Source organism: Aphidius gifuensis, linkage group LG1 (assembly GCF_014905175.1).
Source record: "Aphidius gifuensis isolate YNYX2018 linkage group LG1, ASM1490517v1, whole genome shotgun sequence".
Classification (NCBI taxonomy): Eukaryota; Metazoa; Arthropoda; class Insecta; order Hymenoptera; family Braconidae; genus Aphidius; species Aphidius gifuensis.
Window position 1 is genome coordinate 604,462 of NC_057788.1, and position 20,891 is coordinate 625,352.

The window sequence follows — 20,891 nt, forward strand, 5'->3', positions numbered from 1 at the left end:
AAATCATATTTTTTGACTTTTTAATATTTGTAATTTTTCGTTGAGAAAAATACGTGTGTCCAATTACAAAGTTTTCTTTGTCTTTTCGTGCAATGTTTTACCAAGCAAGGTGTCTGTACAACCATTTATTTTCAAACATCCCTTTCTCACTTTGTCTCTCGTTGTTCTATATATATATATATATTTTCAAATCCAAAGCTAGACACATTCGCTTCGTCTGCACACACCCTATATGTTTGTCATTTTCTGCAAGTTATATATCTACAAACATATTGTTTGTATTTTTTTTTTTTTTTTTTTAATTTTTAGCTTCTCTAAATTTTTCACCATCATTTTTTTTTATTATTATTATTTTGATCATGCTTCTGTAAATCTCATATTTATTTTTAAATCATTATTATTATTGTATAAATATAAAAAAAATTTAATTTCACTGTTTTAATACTAATATTTACTCTATATATTTTTTTTCATTTTTTCCAGAACATGGACGTTGCCAAAGCTTCAGAGAGACTCTTAAAACTAGCGGTAATAATTTAAAATTTTTTTATTAATATTTTAATATAATTTTAAAAATTTTATTCATATACAAACTTGAAATTATTGATTTGTTTTTTAATTAAATTTATGAAATATAAATTAAATAATTATTTATTTATTTTTTAGGTGATAATTAATGTAGATGATTAAATTAAAAAAATATTATTTTATTGAAAGTTTGTGGCGTATTAATAGGTACTTAACACGAAAGTTATTTTGATAACATATAAGAAATAATAATGACATGTATTTGATTTATGAATATTGCATGATGTACAAGTACTTTGCGAGAGCTTTTCCAGTAGTAGTGCTTCAAAAGCTTGTCGTTAAATTCAACACGTAAATGTATCATCTTGCTTGTAATGTATATATTTTACATCTCAAACTCATTTATAAAATTATTTTATTTAAATTTATCATTTTTTTAAATTCCATTTTTTACATTTACAAATGATAAATTCAAATATAAGTATAATGACAATTTAAATTAATTATTTATTTTACCTGCTCGTGGATATTATTTATTTTCAATTAATTTTTTATCGTAGATTTTGAATAAATTTAATGCAAATTAATTTAAAAATAAATTAATTAGTCATCGTGTTGCAATGATGTAATATTATTAATATTTAAAATTAAATATTTTAAATATTAACATTAAAAATATTGTATTAAATGTTTATTTATTAAATTAATTTTTTTAAATTTATTATCTCGCATTATTATCAAGTTACGTATCACATTAATTTGATAAATTTTTAATTAATTTATTGTTCATTTGCTAGTTGATATTTTTATTGTCAAATAATATTTACCAGTTGTTTTAATTTTTTTTTTTTTCGGGATATTTTTGTTGAGGATATTGTAACCGGAATATCGAGTCATGTATAATCATAATTTTTATTTCGAAACAAAAAAGAAACCAAGAGTAATAATAATTAAAAAATTCTTTGTATTTTTGTTATTTATTTAAAAGAAAAATAAATAAATAAATTTATAAAGACTATTGAATTGTGCAAGAAAGTAATCAAAATTGTCGACATGACCTGGAACATGGGGATTCTTTTGTGGTATTTTGTGATACAAACATGAGCAATTCAAAGCTTTTCACAAAGTTGTAGATATTTTACGATGGTATTTTATTCTCATACCAAAGACACTATATGTTTTACAACACAAAAGCATGTGTTGGCAAACAGTACGAACAAATGATTATCATATATGTCTCTTGTTGAGAAATAGGAAATTAAAATATACTTGTCACAATGTGTACTAAATAAATTTTGAATTTTGAAATTCAAGTATTGCTAATAATCTCTCAAGCAAAAGTTCATGAAATGAAAAAGACAAAAAAAAACAATTACACAAAGACGAGAGAGAATTTATAAAAACCAAGTCATCATTGAAAAGTTCAAAAAAAAAAGGCTAAGTAAGGATGAAAGACATGCTTCTAGACATCTAAAACGAAATAACTTAAAAATTCTTCAGGACAAAATAAAAAATAAAATGAATGAAATTCTAGAAAGCAGAAAAGATAGTCAGCTTTTGCATCTATCCTTACTTGTTTATTCTCTTCGATTTTTTTATTTTTTATATTTTTATATTTATCCTTGAGCTACTTTTATTTTTTTTATTTTTTCTAAGCCCTCCTGCACACAAACTATTTTTTATTTTTTTTTTCTTCCTTCTCGTCTTCCTTTACAACTTTTATTTTTATTACTTACTTGAAAGATCAAAGGATTCAACATAAAATTGCGCGTCACGCCCAGAAATATTGCCAGGGTCCAATACCCACTTGAGGCTACATAAATATCATGAAAAAAAAAAATAAAATTTATAACTTGATTATAGAAATAAAAAAAGTATACTTGATATGACTTTTAATTATTTAAAATTAATTTTATTTAATTTTTTTATTTTTCTAGATACCAAATCATTTGATGTGGCTGTGCTTTTTTTATTTGACGTTTCATTCATTCTTGAATTTGATGGGTGAACTGTTGTATTTTGCTGATAGAAATTTCTATTGCGATTGGTGGAATGCAAATAATATTGATACATTTTGGCGAACATGGAATATGCCTGTACATCGTTGGGCACTCAGGCAAGTTTAAAATTATATTGAAAAACTTGAGGCTCAAGTGGACACTCTTTAAAAAGAAATATTAAATTTTTTTTTTTTTTTTATTTAATGGCCACTTAAATCATCTAATACTTTCGAAAAAATTTAAATGAAAAAAAAAAAGGAAAATAATGATGGTTAAAAAATTAAAAATATAAATTTTTATTTTGTAAAAAAAAAGCTCAATTTTGGTTTTTAAAAAAATATATTGAAATAAAATATCGAGTCACTTAATTTTTTTTTAATATAATTTTTTTTTTTTTTTCATTTAATACTGTTTTTCTTGGAATTTTCTTTTGAAGTAGATTTTTTTTTTCATTGAATTTTCTTTATCCTGATTTGACGTATCCATTCATACCTCAGACAATTTTATCCACAATGTCAAACTAGAATTTTATTTTATTTTTTTGTGCTTTTATTATTATCCTTATTTCACATCTCTTTTGTAATCTTGAAATTCATTATCAGGCTTTTTAAAAGGAAATAAAATGTATGAAATTTTTGCATGCACTTAATCCAGACAAAAAAAAAAAGTTCAAAGAAATATCTGAATTTGATTAACAGCTTCATCTTATTATGTCTCACTTTGTCAGCTTTTTAATTTAATTTAGTATTCAAACTTTAACATTTAATACTAGAAATTATTTAAAATTATTTACAATCAAATTATCAAATTAATATTTCATTAATTACTTTTATTTCTCATAAATTAACATGACATTTTAAATAAAAATAAATAAATTTCAAAGCTTTATTATTATTATTTTAATTAAATATATTTTCTGTTTTATTTTAATAATAATTTTATTAAAATTTCGTTATAAATATAAATTCAAATAGTACGGTATTATTCACCAACGGATTACCAAATCAGTGCTGTTATCATGTATCCACCAGTCACCCCATGAAACTGTTGAATTTTTTATGAGATTTTCAAATGTAATTTTACCAAACGACAAATTCCAACATCCAGTTTACTTTACTCTTACAATTCACTAGTATATATATTTTTCATACGATTTAAAAACTTTTTTATGAAAAAAAAAAAAAATAAATAAATAGAAAATTTTACAATAATGATAATGATGATAAAAAAAAAAAAAAAAAAGTTGAAGAAAAAAAGAAAAGAAAAAATATTGAAATTACGATCGCATATTACGAAGAAAATTCAAGACTCTGGCGTCTTTCACACCCTAAAGTACTTTTTTATTTTTTTTTTTTTCGTCGTGAATCTCAGCCTGCAACTGGCACGAGTCCATGCTCAGTTGGGTTTAGACGAAGTGGCATTATGGCCTGGGTGAAAATGAATGCAGCCAAACAGAGATAGAACCAAGGAAAAAAAAAAAATTATAATATAAAAAGAGTAAAGGGCAAAGTAAAAAGAAAAAAAAAAAAAAAAAAACAAGGAAGATTGAATATATACTCGAAAGACAAGTTAAAAGTTGATTTTTCATTTTTTTTTTTTTTAATAATAATCAAGCAAAAAAAAAAATATATTTATATATTATTTTTTGAGTTTAAATATGCATTGCATTGCATTGTCATATTAAAATATATTTATAAAATTCAACTTGGTATATATATATTTTTAATATGTCTTTTTAAAGATCCCCAGGATTTAGCTGAAAGTTTTGGCTTATTGAAATTCATAAAATACCATTTAAATGTTATAAAAAAAAAAGATGTTCTTTTTAGTATAGAAATATATTTAAATAGTTAAATATTCAAAGAGTGAATAATAGAAATAAAAAACGTTTTATTTAGACTACAAACACATGGATCTTATATTTTCAGATCTTTTCAATTTTTTTTGTACAAAAATATATACCTATATCTTTTTTTTTTTTTTACTTTTAAGAACCTTAGTTCGTCCTTATTCTCATCTTTTTATCATTCACCCTCTTTGGCTATTTTTTTTTTTATTTTATTCAACTTGCCATAGACAAGTTTGGTAACGAGATAGCTAACGACCTCGGCTTGATTCTTTACAGTTTTATGTTTGACTTTCTCTTGGAACGTAAAATTATGCTAATACTTGAACTTTATTTTTCTTTTTATGATTATTATTTTGTCATTCAATTTATATTATTTGTTTTTTGTTTTTTTATCTAGGCATTTATATATTCCTGTTGTGGAAATGGGATACGGCAAGTCAACAGCAAGTGTTATTGTATTTTTTATAAGTGCATTTTTTCATGAATATTTGGTCAGTGTGCCATTAAAAACATTCAAAGTCTGGGCGTTTTTAGGAATGATGGGACAGGTATGTTAATTATTCAAATGATTTAACGATTAAATATCCTCATTACAATAATCCGTAATGACAATTTCCGGTTAATATATTTCAAACAAAAATAATCGCGATTAAAGCAGCAAAATAAATAAAATAAAATATCCAGAAGAAATTATTTTTACAATTAAAATATCTACTAGCAAGTTAAAAAAAAATTAATCACGTATTTATCAAAATCATACAACAGTTATCTCATCAATAAAAAAATTGAATAAATAAACAATTTATAATAATAACACTGACTCGTAACAATATTCAATTACTAATATTAATTTAATAAATTATAAAATACTGTTAAATGCAATTTTTATTTATTTATTATAATTTCGAAAAACATTGAAAATAGTAATGAAATATTGTATTATTTTTATAACGATAAATTTGAATTTCAAATACATTTTTAAATATATACACTCTGTTTCATATTTAATTTTTTCCGGAATAATTATTCAGCCGGATATTCTATTTCGATATAATTTGATCAGGAAATTTGTACTCAGGATATTTAAATAATAAAAAATAATATATTTTTAAATTTACAGATACCATTGTCAGCAATAAGTAAATATGTTGAACGTCATTTTGGTGCAAGATGGGGCAATATTGTCGTTTGGTCAAGTCTGATAATCGGTCAGCCTCTCTCAATCATGGTATACTATCATGATTATGTGGTGACACACTTTGGCGATACACTACTAGAGGATCACTCAATAGTCTAGTTACACATATATTTGCATAACACTTATCAGTGTTTAGTTTAAACATTGATTAAATATATTCCAAGATGATTGATGATAATGTCTTAATTATTATTATCATCAATATCTGCCAAAAAATTATGTTTTTCTTCGTTAAAGTTATTTATTTTTTATGTTGTTTTGGTGGTTATTATTATTAATACTCTTTTGAACTATGTAACTATAATTTATGTGGCTAATTGGGAATATTATTGCGCATTTAATAATTCATCAGAAAATTACAATCCAAATATTTATATTCTATTCGATTTTATTATGTTTTTTTTTGCTCATATATTTATCAATTCTTTTTAAATTATCATTGTTAATTGTATTGAATTTATTATCACGTCTTCCAATTATGTAAATTGGGTCAATCGAATTTAAATCAAAAGGTTATTAAATTTAAAAAAAAAAATTTCGAATAAAATAAAATTTCTAAGAATACATTTCGTTCGATAAACATCTATCATAAATATTTTTTGCTCAATCATAATATTATATCATAAAAAAATTATACGTGAAATAAAAATAATTAAAAAAATATATATACAATTTAATTCTTTTTATTAATAATAATTAATAAAATAAAAAATTTCATTTACAATTAATTAATTTTATTTGTCGTAAATTGTTATTTCTAAAACGCAACGAAGAAAATAAAAATCAATAATAGAATAATGATGATAATTGATGGAAAAAAAAGAAGAAGAAATAACGATTTGTTGAATATTTTATAAATTATTATCATTGTCACGCTCATAAAGTAAATCGATATGAAATAATATCGCTAAAAACTGATTTTCACTTAGTAAAATTGTCTTTTTAACATTACCATTATTTTCATTATAAAATATTATAAAAATAAATTTATTTCAAATGAATTTTTCAATAATCATGACAAATAATAATTATAATATATCATACTGAAAATCCATCTACAACAAATTAAAATAATTGACATAATTTTGATATAATATAAATGAAATTTCTCTGTGGATTTCACGAAACAATATACATTTCTACATAAACATAGAAATTTTCTCTTTGTCTCTAGTCTTGATAGTAAATATCATAATATTAAATAATAAATAATTTAATACACATCTGCACTATTATTCTCCAGTCAACAATTTTCCAAGTTGATATACAATATTACTCACAAGACAGATTACCCAAATCCCCATCAATCATCTTCAAAATTTATCAAAAAAAAAAAAAAAAGAAATATAAATACAAATAAACAAACAAACTTTTATAATAATTTTTAAATATTTTTTTATTTAAATAACAAAAATAATTATCATTAAAACTTTTTAATCTAAAAAAAAATGTTTTGCAATGATTTATGATTATAAAAAAAATGTGTCAGGATGATTGAAAGACTAGTAGACAAAAAATAAATGAAATAAATAAATATAAATATATTTATATAAAAAAAAAAAAATGTTATAAATAGATGGCCGGTTAGTCCTGCCACAGCGCCTATTTTCCTTCACGGAAACTTGACTCAAAGTTGGATTTGCAACGGGAAGTTGGTAAAGCTGGCATCCTTAAAATATATATATGTATATGGTTGTCTCCACAGTGATGTAGAACGTTTTATTTTTCTTTCTTTTACAACACTGGATATAAGCTGCAATATATATATATAAATAGACAAAGTTGATTCTCTTGGTTTTCCTTGTTCAGCTGCATCAGTTGGTGATGGTGTTGGGGGTGTTGGTGGTGAGGTATCCGCATCAGAACGCCTGCGTGAATGATATACTCTTTTTTTATTTTATTTTTTATTTTATACTGGTGGTGGTGGTGGTGGTGGTGCTGGTGCACGACGGGGGTTGATATTACACCGGCATCGTTTCTATAAAAGTACGGGCGCGTCAAAACGTCTCTGCAGTTTGCGTCGCGACGCTTTAATATTATCATCTATTTTTAAAAAATTTATATCAACAAATTAATCCACGTTTTGTTGATCTTTATGTACACTTTTATTTTTTCGATATTGTATTTATTATTATGGATTATTCAGAGTGATTATTTATTGTGAAATAGTGTTTTTTTTTCTTTTTGTTTTAATATTTGTAACTTGGTTTAAATTTGTACTAATAATTGTATTTATATTTTTTTTTTGAGCAAGTTATCCTGTTTTTATGAATTATTAACATTTGGTAAGTTTTTAAGATTTATATTTATTTATTTAATTAAATTCAAACACGTGTATTTGATTTCTTTAAATATTTTTTTTTTCGATATAAAATTGTTTATTAATATTCGTCCAAAAAACAATTAATTTTTGTTGTTTTTATGTACTTTAATTTGACATACATATCATCGTACATAATTTTGAAAAAATCGATGAAACTTGAAATACGATCGAGTGCCTTTCGAAACATTCTTGACGGTAGAAATAAATTTCGAAATAAATAAAAAAAAAATAAAATTCACGTGCTTTGGTTAAATTTTTTTTCGAGTATCATTGAATGTGAAAAATAAACATTGATAAATTAGTCAATATGTATTTTATTTTTTTTTAAATTTTCACGTGACAAAATGATAAAATCCACTAATTGGAAAATTTAATTTCGATGATATCACATTGATATTTTTGATGAGACATGCAATTTTGTATTTTAAAATAATACTGACATTATTTCTAGTAAATATATACATTTCTTTTTTTTTTTATTGTGTCAATCATGATGAATATCAATGCACTTCATATTATCATCAATATTTTCCATCAGATAATTTACATAGAATATTATTTATACAAATTTTTTTATATTCGGGTCACAGTGTATTTTTCTTTATCGTATTTATCGAAACACGTTTATCAAATTTTATTGACAGGCTTCATGCTGAATAGAAATAAGTATCAGGAGAAAAAAAAAAAAAAGGATATGAAAGTTTATTGTTTGCATGACAAACCAGTGGTGTAAAAAAGGAAAAAAAAAATTAAATTAAAATGACACATGTGGCTTGGGGTGTTGCTATGATTTTTGTTGTTGATAAAAATTTTTTTTTGTTGATATTTTCATTGAATGATTTAATTGAAATGTACTGTAATATGTGACAATGTTATTGTGTTTTTCAATTATTGCGATGATTAACAAATATAATATTTTCGGGGAAATAAATATGGATATTGTTTGGAAATATTAATTTGCAGATGGAATTGTATTTTATGTAATATTGAAAATATTGGAATAATGATGATTTGTTAATTTTTATCGGAATATTGTTCATTGGAATATAAATGCGCAGTTTAAAATTTGTATAGATGAGTGATTTAATACTGACAGAAATACTACGAAATTTTGAATTAACCCTTGTTTTTTTTTTTTTTTTTTTTCTATGAATTGATAGAGATAGAAGAAAAGAAAATTTGAATTTAATTTATCAAATGTTTTTTGCTTTCATTTATTAAATATTTTATTTGAATAGATTTTTCAAATGAATTTAGTTTTTTAATTTCGTCGATCTCAATTAAATGTTGATTAACAGTTTTTTAAATTAAAAAAGAAAATTTGGGATTTCTGTTTGCAATAAAATACAGACAACTGACAATAATGACTATAATTTTACTCGGTACGACATTTATATTGACAGTTTTTGTTCAAATTTATTTATGATTATATGTTGAATTTAAAAATTGAATATTAATAAAAATATCAAACATAAAAATAAAATGAAAATTTTTATAAAATTCCATGATAATTAAATTATTTGATATTGAAATTTTTTAAATTTTTATCTTAAATAAAAGTTAAATAGATATCGATTGAAAATAGAATTATAATTACAATAAATTTAACATCTCTGATGTATTTTAATATTAAAATACTGTAGCTTTTTTTTATCAAATAATTCTCAATTATTATTGCTAAAATATATTTCGATAAAATTAAAAATACATCTGCCATTAAATAAAGATAAAAAATGAATAATTTAAAGCATTTGTTAATATTAAAGTTTTTTCTTTAATAATTATTATTACTCAAATAATTTTAAATATAAAATCAAAATAATATTTTATATTTTTATAAATAAAATTGTTTAAAAATAATTATTTATCAGCAACATTGGTGACAATGTATATCATCACATTAGAGTTAAAAAAGCGTATGTGATATTTTATTTTGTTTTTTTTTTCTCCGAAAGATTACCATTTGTTTAGACCAAAAATTATATTTTTATTTTACATGTTAAATTAATAAAAAATCATAAATCAACACAAAAAATAATAAACTCAATGTTTTATTTATTTTTGAAATTATATTTAATAAATTTTATTTGAAAAAAAATTTAAAAATTAAAACCAAGCATGACATTACATATTTCAGTAGTACAAGTCAAGCAGTGTCAGACAAAAATCCAATTTTCCAATTTTACATGTATCATAAAAATTTAATTTTTAATAATTATGTTTGTTTAACATTGAAAGATAATTATTAAATTAATATCAATTATATCATGAGTAAAAATATCGTATAATTATAGGCAAAATAATTTCTATTGATTCAAGAGCAGTCTGTCAATCCACAGGTACTTACGATCTTTCCACTCCAATTTTTTTTCCACCTATTAACCAACGTGAAAAAGAAAAAAAAAACAAGAAAATCATAGTGGCAATATTTACACGTACATTTTCTAACTTTCAAAATAGGAAATTCATTATTTTTCTTTCTATTAAACTTATTTTTTTTTTTTTCACCTCTGATACAACGATATATATTTAAACGACATTAGAAAATATTTATGTGTATATAAATTTAAAAGGGGATGATTGTGACACCCCTCATGGACACGCGATCAGGATGTCAGTTGTTTTGACCGGAAGTTTAAAAACGTGAGTAACTTGGACTCCGTTGAGCCGGAACTTCCATCAGACATTTTCACACATACACATTAGCAACAAAATGAAAAAAAAATAAAATAAAATAAAAATAAACTCTTACAGACATGAAAAATATGCAATAGAATGTAACACAATAAACAACATCAATTATTCACTGTCTATGTGAGACAACAATTTATCACTTGTAAAATATATATCTTTTCTTTTTATTTTTTAAATTTTTTTTTTCGAAATGTATTCTAAATTATATTACTTTGATAATAATCATTTCAATACTTGTTTAATGAAATATTTGTTAATAATAATTTTGATAATAAAATTGTATTAAAAGTAAATAAAAATAAATAAATTTTTCATGTCAAATATAAGAATAAAAAAGTCCAGCAATGGATTTTCACTTTGCAAAGTACATCTGATCAATAGAGTATTATTTTTGAAGCTATAAATATATATATTTGAAGCACAAGGCTTTCACACTATTTTTTGTCTTTTTTAAAATAAAAAAAGTGCTTCATTCATTGTTGAGAGTCGTCTTGAAATATTTTCCCACGTGGTAATATGTTTTTTTTTTTTATATGTTATTTATCTTATTTTTAATACTACATGTAACATAAATAATTTGTTTCTTTTTTTAATTTTTATAAATCCAACAAAGAATTTAAAAAAACTCGCGTGTTTACATGGAGTTAAAAAAAACGAAATAATAATTTTCTTTTTTATAATTAATTTAGTTTTTTGTTATTATTATTTCGTATTTTTTTTTTCTCGTCTGGTTCATGTGAAACAGACAAGTAAATTTTATCTGACGTTGAACTGTAGACAACATCAAGAAATTTATATTATCACGAGTATAAATTCACTCCCAGACAAAATGTATTCATATATTCTCGAAAAGTAAAAATAAAATTATTCGTTATTTTATTTAAAAAGTAGACGTTTAAAGTTAATTATAATTATTGAAATTTTAAGTTTAAAAAAACAGTTATTGATTATTTATTTGAATCTTTGTTTTAAATTTTTTATTCGATACAAATTGATGAATAAATTTTTAAAAATAAGCACTTGTCCATTTCAATTAATTCACTTGAAAAATTTATTATTGCAAAGATAATCAAATCAATAATTACTGACGATGAGTTTTTTAATTTGACATGAATTTATAAAATATTTTCCATAAAAACAAAAAATTATTAACTAAAATTTTATACGAAATAATTTATCAAAGAAAAAAAATATAAAATATTATTATGTCAATCGAAATTGAATTACTAAAAATTATTCTATATAAAAAATTTATTAATATATATATTTTTTAAATATTCATATACCTTTACAATAAAAAAAAAAAATCAATATGAATAATGAAATATTTACAATACATTTTTTTGATTTATTTTTTTTTCAATATAATTTTTTTTTTTAAAAAAAGACAAAATATTCGTGTTTTGCTTTTAAAAATATACTGTTAATCAAGCCAAGGATTGTAAACATAACTATACAAAATAATAATAAAAAAAAATGTTATATAAATAAAAAATAAAATCCGTGTTATCATGGATATTGCACATCGCTGATGAAACATAGGTGATATTTAGTATCCGCGGGAAAACAACTCCCGCGGCATTAGTCATGTAAAATACATGCAAATGGAACAGATAAGCCATCAGAAAATAGTCACTGTAAATACAAAAATACACAACAATAATAATCTATATGTATACAAAAATTAATTGTCACAAGAAAATTAAAACAAGACAACTTTTCAAACAGAAATGTTAATTAAAAAATAATAAAAATACAAATAAATTTATATGAAGCTCTTCTAACAAAAAAAAATAAAATAATAATAATATAAATATCAATAATTACTATTATTATTATTACTATTTATATTTGAAAAAAATATATAAAAATATTTACACCAATTGATTGTGATAATAAAATTGAAAACATAAAACTGAAAATATAAATGAAAGAAAAAAAAAAAAGCTGTGTGTTTGATGTGATCAAAGTAACTTTTTCGTATATATTTAAAAATGAAATAATAGATGTATAAGTGTATGTGTGTACAATGAGAATATTGAGGGAAAAAAATCGATGAGATTGAATTAATTTTTCATTTAATAATTGGCCAATATCTGCCTGGCTTTTAGTACAATCGAAAATATAAAACAATAGGCTTCTCATCGTGGTCTATTTATTTTCTGTGTGGTTTTCTCAATTTTTATTTTAAAGTTGGCATTAAAAAAATGGGAGTACATAATATAATAATGATAATAATGGTGAAAAGAATGAAATTCGATATGGAAAAGAAAAATATATATATATTTGAATGAACAAATGATAACATTTTTTAAAAATAAATAGGCCAGATGATCGATTAAACAAAAGAAAAAATACATTTAATAATGGCACTGATTGGTTTTTACTTTTTTTTATTTCGAATGATTCATTTTTTTTATTTTCCATTTTATCAACTTGAAGTTTAACAATTACTTGATGGAGCTGATTTTTTTATTAATTTTTTCTATTTGTTATTTTTGTATTAATTATTCACACATGGCTTATTCAATTGAATTAATTTTGTAAAATATATTGACAAGAAATTGATACATAATTTAAAAATAATTTTTATTTGAAATAATAATTGTAAATAAATATTGTTATTTTTAATAATAATATCAACACAGAAAATGAATGATAATTGAGTTTTTATTTTTTTTTTTACTGAAAAATAAATTACGAGAGATTTTTTTGTTGTTAAAATTAAATTTAAAATAAAAAAATAAAAGCAGTTCATGAGGGTTATACAAAAAGTCAAGAATAGTGTCTCTGTCATAAACAAAATGAACAAGCCAAATAAAAATATATGTTCATTGCCAAGAAAGCAATTAATTAATTGAAGCAGAAAAAAAAATAAAATGAAATGAAATAAAACACAAAGGTATAAAATAAGAAAACTCCTTTAAATAATAATAATGCTAATTATCAATTATAAAAAAAGATGAAAATAAATATAATTAATTCATAACAAGAATATTTATATAATAAAGAATTTCCCTTTTTTTTTTCGTCAATTTTGAAAAGTATGGAATGACAAGTAGTAATAGTACGAATTCAGTCAGACAGAGTATAAAATTTTCATTTTTAAAACCATTTTCTTTTTGCTTATTTAAATATGAAAAGGTCAAAAAATTTTACAACTCTTGGACATTAGTAAAAATCTTATTTGACTTATTTTTTTTGTTATTTTTCTTTTTAAAAAATATATATAAAAAAATAAAAAATAAAACAAATGATAATAATAAAATAATAAATTCAAATTTAATTTAATGTAAATTAAAAATTTAATTAATTTTTATTAATCTCATTAACAACAACCAGATGACTAGAACAAAATTATTATTAAAATTTTATATTTATAAAACTATATAAATTTTTAAATTGACAATTAAAAAAAATAATAGTTAATGTGATAAATTTTTTGAATATAAATATGTCATAAAAAAATATTTAAACTCAGTGTATTTTAATATTAAAAATAAAATTCATCCAAGAAGGATTATATTCATCTAAAAATATTTTAATAATTTATTTGATAACCCAGTAGTATAAATAATTTTAAAAAATGATATATTTTAATATTAATAAAAGAATCAAAAATTAATTCTCATTTCAAAATTCACTATTAATATTCATTATCTCTACTTATAACTCAAATGTCACTGATACATATATAATAAAAAGAATATCTATTTTTGAAAGAAAAAAAAATTATTTCAGCTGAATTTTATACGTTTTTAAATATTCTATATCAGTAGATTTATCAATATATAGTCAGCCAATATTCATGTGGATAAAAAGAATAGTCATCTACAGTACATTGTATCAATATGAGAGACGTATAAATCGCAAAAGAGATATAACAAAAATAAAAAATAAAAAAAAATCAAGTGATAGTAGGAAAAAGAGAAAAACCTCTGGTTTGGATTTATCGTATTCATTGAAGCATGATGGAAAAAAAAAAATAATATAAAACAGTATTCGTATGCCGATGTCGAGTGGAGACGTGTCCAGGAAAAATAGAGAATATCCATTGGGATTTCAAAAAGTTAAATTTCGCATACGTCTATAGATATACAAATATATTGAAATTGAAGGTTGGTTAAGTAAGGGAAAAATAGCGAGAGAACTTGTACAAGCTTTACTTTACTTTACTATATGATTGTCACCATGAAAGTCCGACAAAAAATAACGCTTGAATGCCTCGTTGAGCAATCAGTTACAAAAATATATTTTAGATTTTAAAATATCTGAATAAAGTAAGTCGAAAATATATATTATTCAATGAACATATATATTTAACCATTAAATTGATTTATAAAAAAAATTAAATAATTTATCATAAAACTTGTTCACTTTTTTAAATATTAAAAAGAAAAAATTATTTTTTTTTTTGTTTTTAAATTTTTCGGTTATATAACTAACTTTTAATAATATTATTTTTTTTTTTTTAAATTGCATTCAAGTTTATGGTTTATATTTAACAATGTAAAAACAAAAAAATTTGTAATGTTATTAAATATGTAAGACAAACTTTCCTTATCGAGAATAAATTAACATACAAAATGATAAAATTTTGATTTAAAATTTGTGTTATAAATTCATTCGATATTCCAAAAAATCATAAAAATTTTACTACGTAAATAAAAAGCAGTTTTCTGATAAGCGAAATTTTTGATTTTATATCTCATTAATTTATTATGCACTAAATTTATTATTAATAATTAAAAAAAACATTTTTTCTGTTTCATAAATGATGAGCTTTTATCAAGCCATATTCTATTGAATAAATAAATTCATGACAATTAAAATACCGAAAAATTTAATACAATATTTAAAACGTAAATATAAAAAAAATTAAATTTAAAATAATATTCAGTCATTGCAATACGTTGGCTAATTTATTTTCAAATTAAATACTTGTATTCAAAAAATATGATTGAATAAAAAACATTCATAAATTTATTATTGAATAAAATGTTTATTCATTTATTAATAATTTTTGGGGTATTGTAAATAGTCATTATGTATTGAAATAATTGTATCATCATAATAACAATCAATTTCGATTATTTTTTGTTTTATATAAAATTATTTACCAGGTTATTCGAATTAAAAATTTGCATTCAAAGTAATTTGACTATGATAGTTAGTCGTGACATGAAATAAATATATTAATTATATTATAAACAATGAATAATATCAAATGAATAAATAAATATTTCAATTAGAATAAATAATATATAAAAAAGGACTAAAAAAGGATCAATAATTAAAACAACAAATAAATTTTATTGTTTTAAAATTTGTAAGGGAAAAAAATATATGTATATTGTCTGACCACTATTTTATATATTTTTATCAAATAGAGTTTGTAAAAAATGTATAAAAGCTCATGTAGAAATGTTGGCTGCTCCATATCTTCAGTGTGTCGTAGGTATGCAACTCTTGGTTAACCCTACACCCTTCTCTCTTTTTTTATCCCAAGCCAAAATCCAATGGCATTACGTGCAGAAACAAAGTTTAGAGAGACACCCCAAAGTCCGATCCGATAAGGCATGCACTAGCTTCCTGTTTGGTGTTATATATGTCTCCTTTGAAATACCTTCCTAACTCACTTTACTTTCTCATTCTACATAATACTGAAAATATATACCAAACTCAACTTTTCACAGCAGCATCAACTGATTCTCTTATACTATATATAACTATTTTCAAGATGAACAATCCTTCCAAGCTTCCATCAACTTTGACTTGAGCTGTTTATCCTTTGAATTTTGATTTATGTCTTGAATTATCAAAATTTTATCATATAAATTATCGAATCAAATTTAACTATTTATTTATTTATTTATATTAAATTATAATTATCAAAAATTAAATTTTTATGATACATGTAAAATTGGAAAATTGGATTTTTGTCTGACACTGCTTGACTTGTACTACTGAAATATGTAATGTCATACTTGGTTTTAATTCTTAAATTTTTTTTCAAATGAAATTTATTAAATATAATTTCAAAAATAAATAAAACACTGAGTTTATTATTTTTTGTGTTGATTTATGATTTTTTATTAATTTAACATGTAAAATAAAAATATAATTTTTGGTCTAAACAAATGGTAATCTTTCGGAGAATAAAAAAACAAAATAAAATATCACATACACTTTTTTAACTCTAATGTGATGATATACATTGTCACCAATGTTGCTGATAAATATAATTATTTTTAAACAATTTTATTTATAAAAATATAAAATATTATTTTGATTTTATATTTAAAATTATTTGAGTAATAATAATTATTAAAGAGAAAATTTTAATATTAACAAATGCTTTAAATTATTTATTTTTTATCTTTATTTAATGGCAGATGTATTTTTAATTTTATTGAAATATATTTTAGCAATAATAATTGAGAATTATTTGATGAAAAAAAGCTACAGTATTTTAAAATTAAAATACATCAGAGATGTTAAATTTATTGTAATTATAATTCTATTTTCATTCGATAATTATTTAACTTTTATTTAAGATAAAAATTTAAAAAATTTCAATATCAAATAATTTAATTATCATGGAATTTTATAATAATTTTTATGCACGTTTATATTAAATCTTAAACAATCAATATGTTCAACAACAGCATAGTAGCATCACAAATATTTAAAAACCATTCAGCCAATAAAACGACATTATAAACTCTTATACAACCCTTACTTTAAATAAAAAAAAAAAAAAGCAAAATTATTTTATTATATTGTTCAAATGTTGTATAAAACTTTATATAATATGTTTATGATTGCCCGAGTACATTGACTTTTAGTTGTCTCATTGTTTGCTCAAGTTTTTATATCCAGTTATTCACTTCAACAATTATTTAAATTCACAATTTCAAGTTTTTTTATTTCTCAAAATACAAAAATAAAAGCTATCTCATTCAAATATGCTTCCCCAATTTATCCTTATTTTTTAAAAGCTCATTTTTATTAATTTTTTTCATATTTAATTGAGCTTTTATAAAAAATAATATAATGATTGATGATCATGTAGATATTGAAGATACAAGTCAACAATTAATGATGAAACAATGACTAATTTGAGTATTGCTCGTTAACAAAATAAATTAGTCAATGAAAAGCGTTGATATACCTAATGGCCAGTCATATCGACCTTACGTCCAAAAACCCTATAGAGTTTTATCTTTCACTGGACCATGTCACGTGTTATCTTCTATTATCACTGTTCACACCGACCTTCGCTGAGGTAATATCGAGACATTCTCTTGCAGTTTCATTCTATATATATAGATATACTCTATTTTTACTTCATCGTCATCCTACAGCATCACCACACACTGACCATGTAGCAGCCAACTCTAATGCAACCTCATAAAATAGCACATGACCCATACCATCGTGTTCAACCATACATCATATACAGTATAATAAAAGAAAAAAAAAATTATTTTTTCAAATAAACTTACTACTTCAACGAACCATTAATTCATTAACTCATCTAAAATATTTTAAATTTTATTATAATTATTATTATTTTCATCAAAAAATATTAGCCCAAATGAACATAGTAAAATTGATTTTTTAAAATTAATATTTAATGGTGAATATTGATTTTTAATTGTAAAAATAATTCAATAAATAATCCTCCTTTTTTTTTTTTCCTTATATAAAAAGGACAAACATCATAGACCATGCGCTTGATAGACCACGCATGTCATAAAAAGTTTAATGTTTATTATTGTTATGTACAAATTCATCAGTAGAAATCCACAAAAAAATATATTTTTTTTTATTATAAAAAGAACAGTTGTCATTGATAATTATAAGAGAGAGATAGATAGAATTATATGTGTAAGTGTGTTACATTATCTTTTTTTCAAAAAAAATAAAAACGGGTATCAGAAATTTGAGGCAAATATTTCCTGGCATAGACCAAGTACGATTGTTCACATGGTCTATGCTAGATTATATTTGCCCTAAACACCAGTACTAATCAAATAGATTGATGTCCAATCGATTTTGGTGATATTGGGTTTTGAACTCTAGACCATAAGCACTGTTGGCAGGGCTCTTGCCGACTTAACCATCAGCTTGCCCGACAATCAATCAATTATAAAAAATAGACTCGAATTAAAAATTAGATTATTACTTAATATTATTTTTTTTTATTTCCATTTTTCAACATTGATATTTTTGATTACATGATTTTTTTTCATTTATCGTTATTATTGTTTACTTTTAAAAAATTTTAACTTCATAATTTTTTACTGCAGGTCTTTTTATTTTCAATATTTTTTTTTACAGTAAACATTTGTTGCACAGTATTTCTTAAATATCCATTAGATAAAAGATATTTTGAAGAAGTAAAATATTATTTTTCGTGGATTTCTACTGATGCATTTTTTATAACAATAATAAACAATAAACATTTTAGAAATTATGGTGCTTGTTGAATGAAAAAAATATGGTTTAAATTTTGAGAATTAATTTAATTAATTTTTTTTTTAATTATATTAAAATGTCTTAATTGTTTATGAGTATTGCAATGATTGTCTAGTTTAATAATTAAAAAAATGTTTTTATTTTTGTTGCAGAGTGAATACAAAGCTAAATGAAAAATATAAATTCAAATGGTTGATGAATTTGTTGATAAGTATCCCAATAAAATTGAACTGAATAATTCGAAAATAATAAAAAACACTTGAAGCACAGGATATTGACTTGGAATATTATGTGGTGATTTTTTTTTTTACAAGACAAAATAACTAGTTGGTGGTGGTGGGTGTGTCTGTTAATCGTAAAAAAAATATATATATCACAAGTAACAAATTCTACGACGACTGACAGTTGGCACTGGTTATATAGGGGGTGAAAAATACTAGAAAAATAAAATAATATGAAAAAAAAAAAAAACAAGAGTTGAATTACAAAAAAAATAAAAAAAATAAATATAAAAGTGACGTAAAGAGAAGAGGAAACAAAAATAAATGAAAATAAAGTACGAATGAAATTCGGTGAATGGTCAAAAACGCAAAATAGAAAAAATAAAAATAAAAAAAAATAAAAAACAACAAAAGAAGTGATGGTTGAATGAAAAGGGGCGAGTAAAAGGGTGAATAACGAAACTGTCATTCGATCGAATCGAGTGTGCGATTAACCGAGGGATTTTTCTCTTCGTTCACATCTCAACTAAAAAAAAAAAAAAAAAAATAATCTCGGAAAAATTTACTGGACATAGAGCCGATTTTTTTTTACGGATGCTCGTAAATAAAAAAAACTGCAGTGCGTTGGCGCGTGTTGCCAGTTTTTTCACTAAATAAAAACAAAAAAATTTCGAAACAAAAAAAAAAAACTAGACAGAGTTTCGAAAAATATAAAAAATAAAAAATAAATTCACGTTTGATGTGCGGCGGCATTTTTTAGGTTGAAATTTTTTTTTTTTAAATATTTTTTTTATTATTATTATCCGGGGATACATATGGAATAAAAATAAAATTGTCAAAACCATTGGGACAGCAAAGAAAAACAAGTTGAATAAAATCAGCTTGAGGGTTAAAAAAAAAAAATAAAATATAAAATAATAAGAAAAGAAAATACAAGTTTTGTGAGTTGAAGATGACATGTTTGAGTTTAACTCATCGATCGTACGATTCCCTAGTTCAAATCGTCTTTATTTTGACCCTTGAGGCTTCTAGAAACACAAAAATATAACGAGAAAAATTTTTCAAATCTTCAGTTTTGTTTGTAATTTGTTTCGTTTTTAAAATAAAGTTTTTCATATATAAAAAAAAAAAAAAAAATAGATAAAAAATAATGCAAAGTAAAAATCTATAAATACAATATTTACTTGTGTTTGATAAAATATAATTGACATAAAAAAACAAGATAGATGTGATGAAAAAAAGATAGATTTAAAAGAATTGATATTAAAAATGAAAATGAACATGGATCATGTACATGTAAAGACAAAATCAATGGCGCGAAGTAATTCAAGTAAAATGGCGTGTGAAAAAGCATCACGTCGTTTAAAAGCAACATTACATAAGGCCAATAAACTTGGTGTTACAACAACCGAGATTGCTAAATTACCATCAGCTAAGAAGCTTATAACTGAACGAGATCATGGATGGAGATTAGCTGTTTTCATGATACTTATGTTTGTTGGTGGTGTTGTTATTGCACTTGTATGTATTGCTAAAAATGGCTGTACAAGAATTGAAGATATTGTGAGTATTAAAATTTATACAATAATACCCT

At 22.3% G+C, this 20,891-nt stretch overlaps 1 protein-coding gene and 1 long non-coding RNA gene across 2 annotated transcripts in view; both read left to right on the forward strand.

Moving 5' to 3' along the window:
• Nucleotides 1-6,932, forward strand: part of LOC122860689 (diacylglycerol O-acyltransferase 1) — a 39,154-nt gene extending 32,222 nt beyond the window's left edge. The window contains exons 9-12 of the mRNA XM_044164608.1: nt 484-528; nt 2,466-2,644; nt 4,775-4,925; nt 5,498-6,932. Of these exons, the coding sequence (XP_044020543.1) occupies nt 484-528; nt 2,466-2,644; nt 4,775-4,925; nt 5,498-5,674 (552 nt within the window). The 3' untranslated portion in view covers nt 5,675-6,932. The remainder of the gene's footprint in view (nt 1-483; nt 529-2,465; nt 2,645-4,774; nt 4,926-5,497) is intronic.
• Nucleotides 6,933-7,539: 607 nt separating this feature from the next.
• LOC122860690 lies at nt 7,540-19,823 on the forward strand. The gene is made up of 2 exons (XR_006374450.1): nt 7,540-7,860; nt 19,229-19,823. It is a non-coding gene; the product is annotated as an uncharacterized LOC122860690 (long non-coding RNA).
• The last annotated feature ends 1,068 nt before the right edge of the window (nt 19,824-20,891 follow it).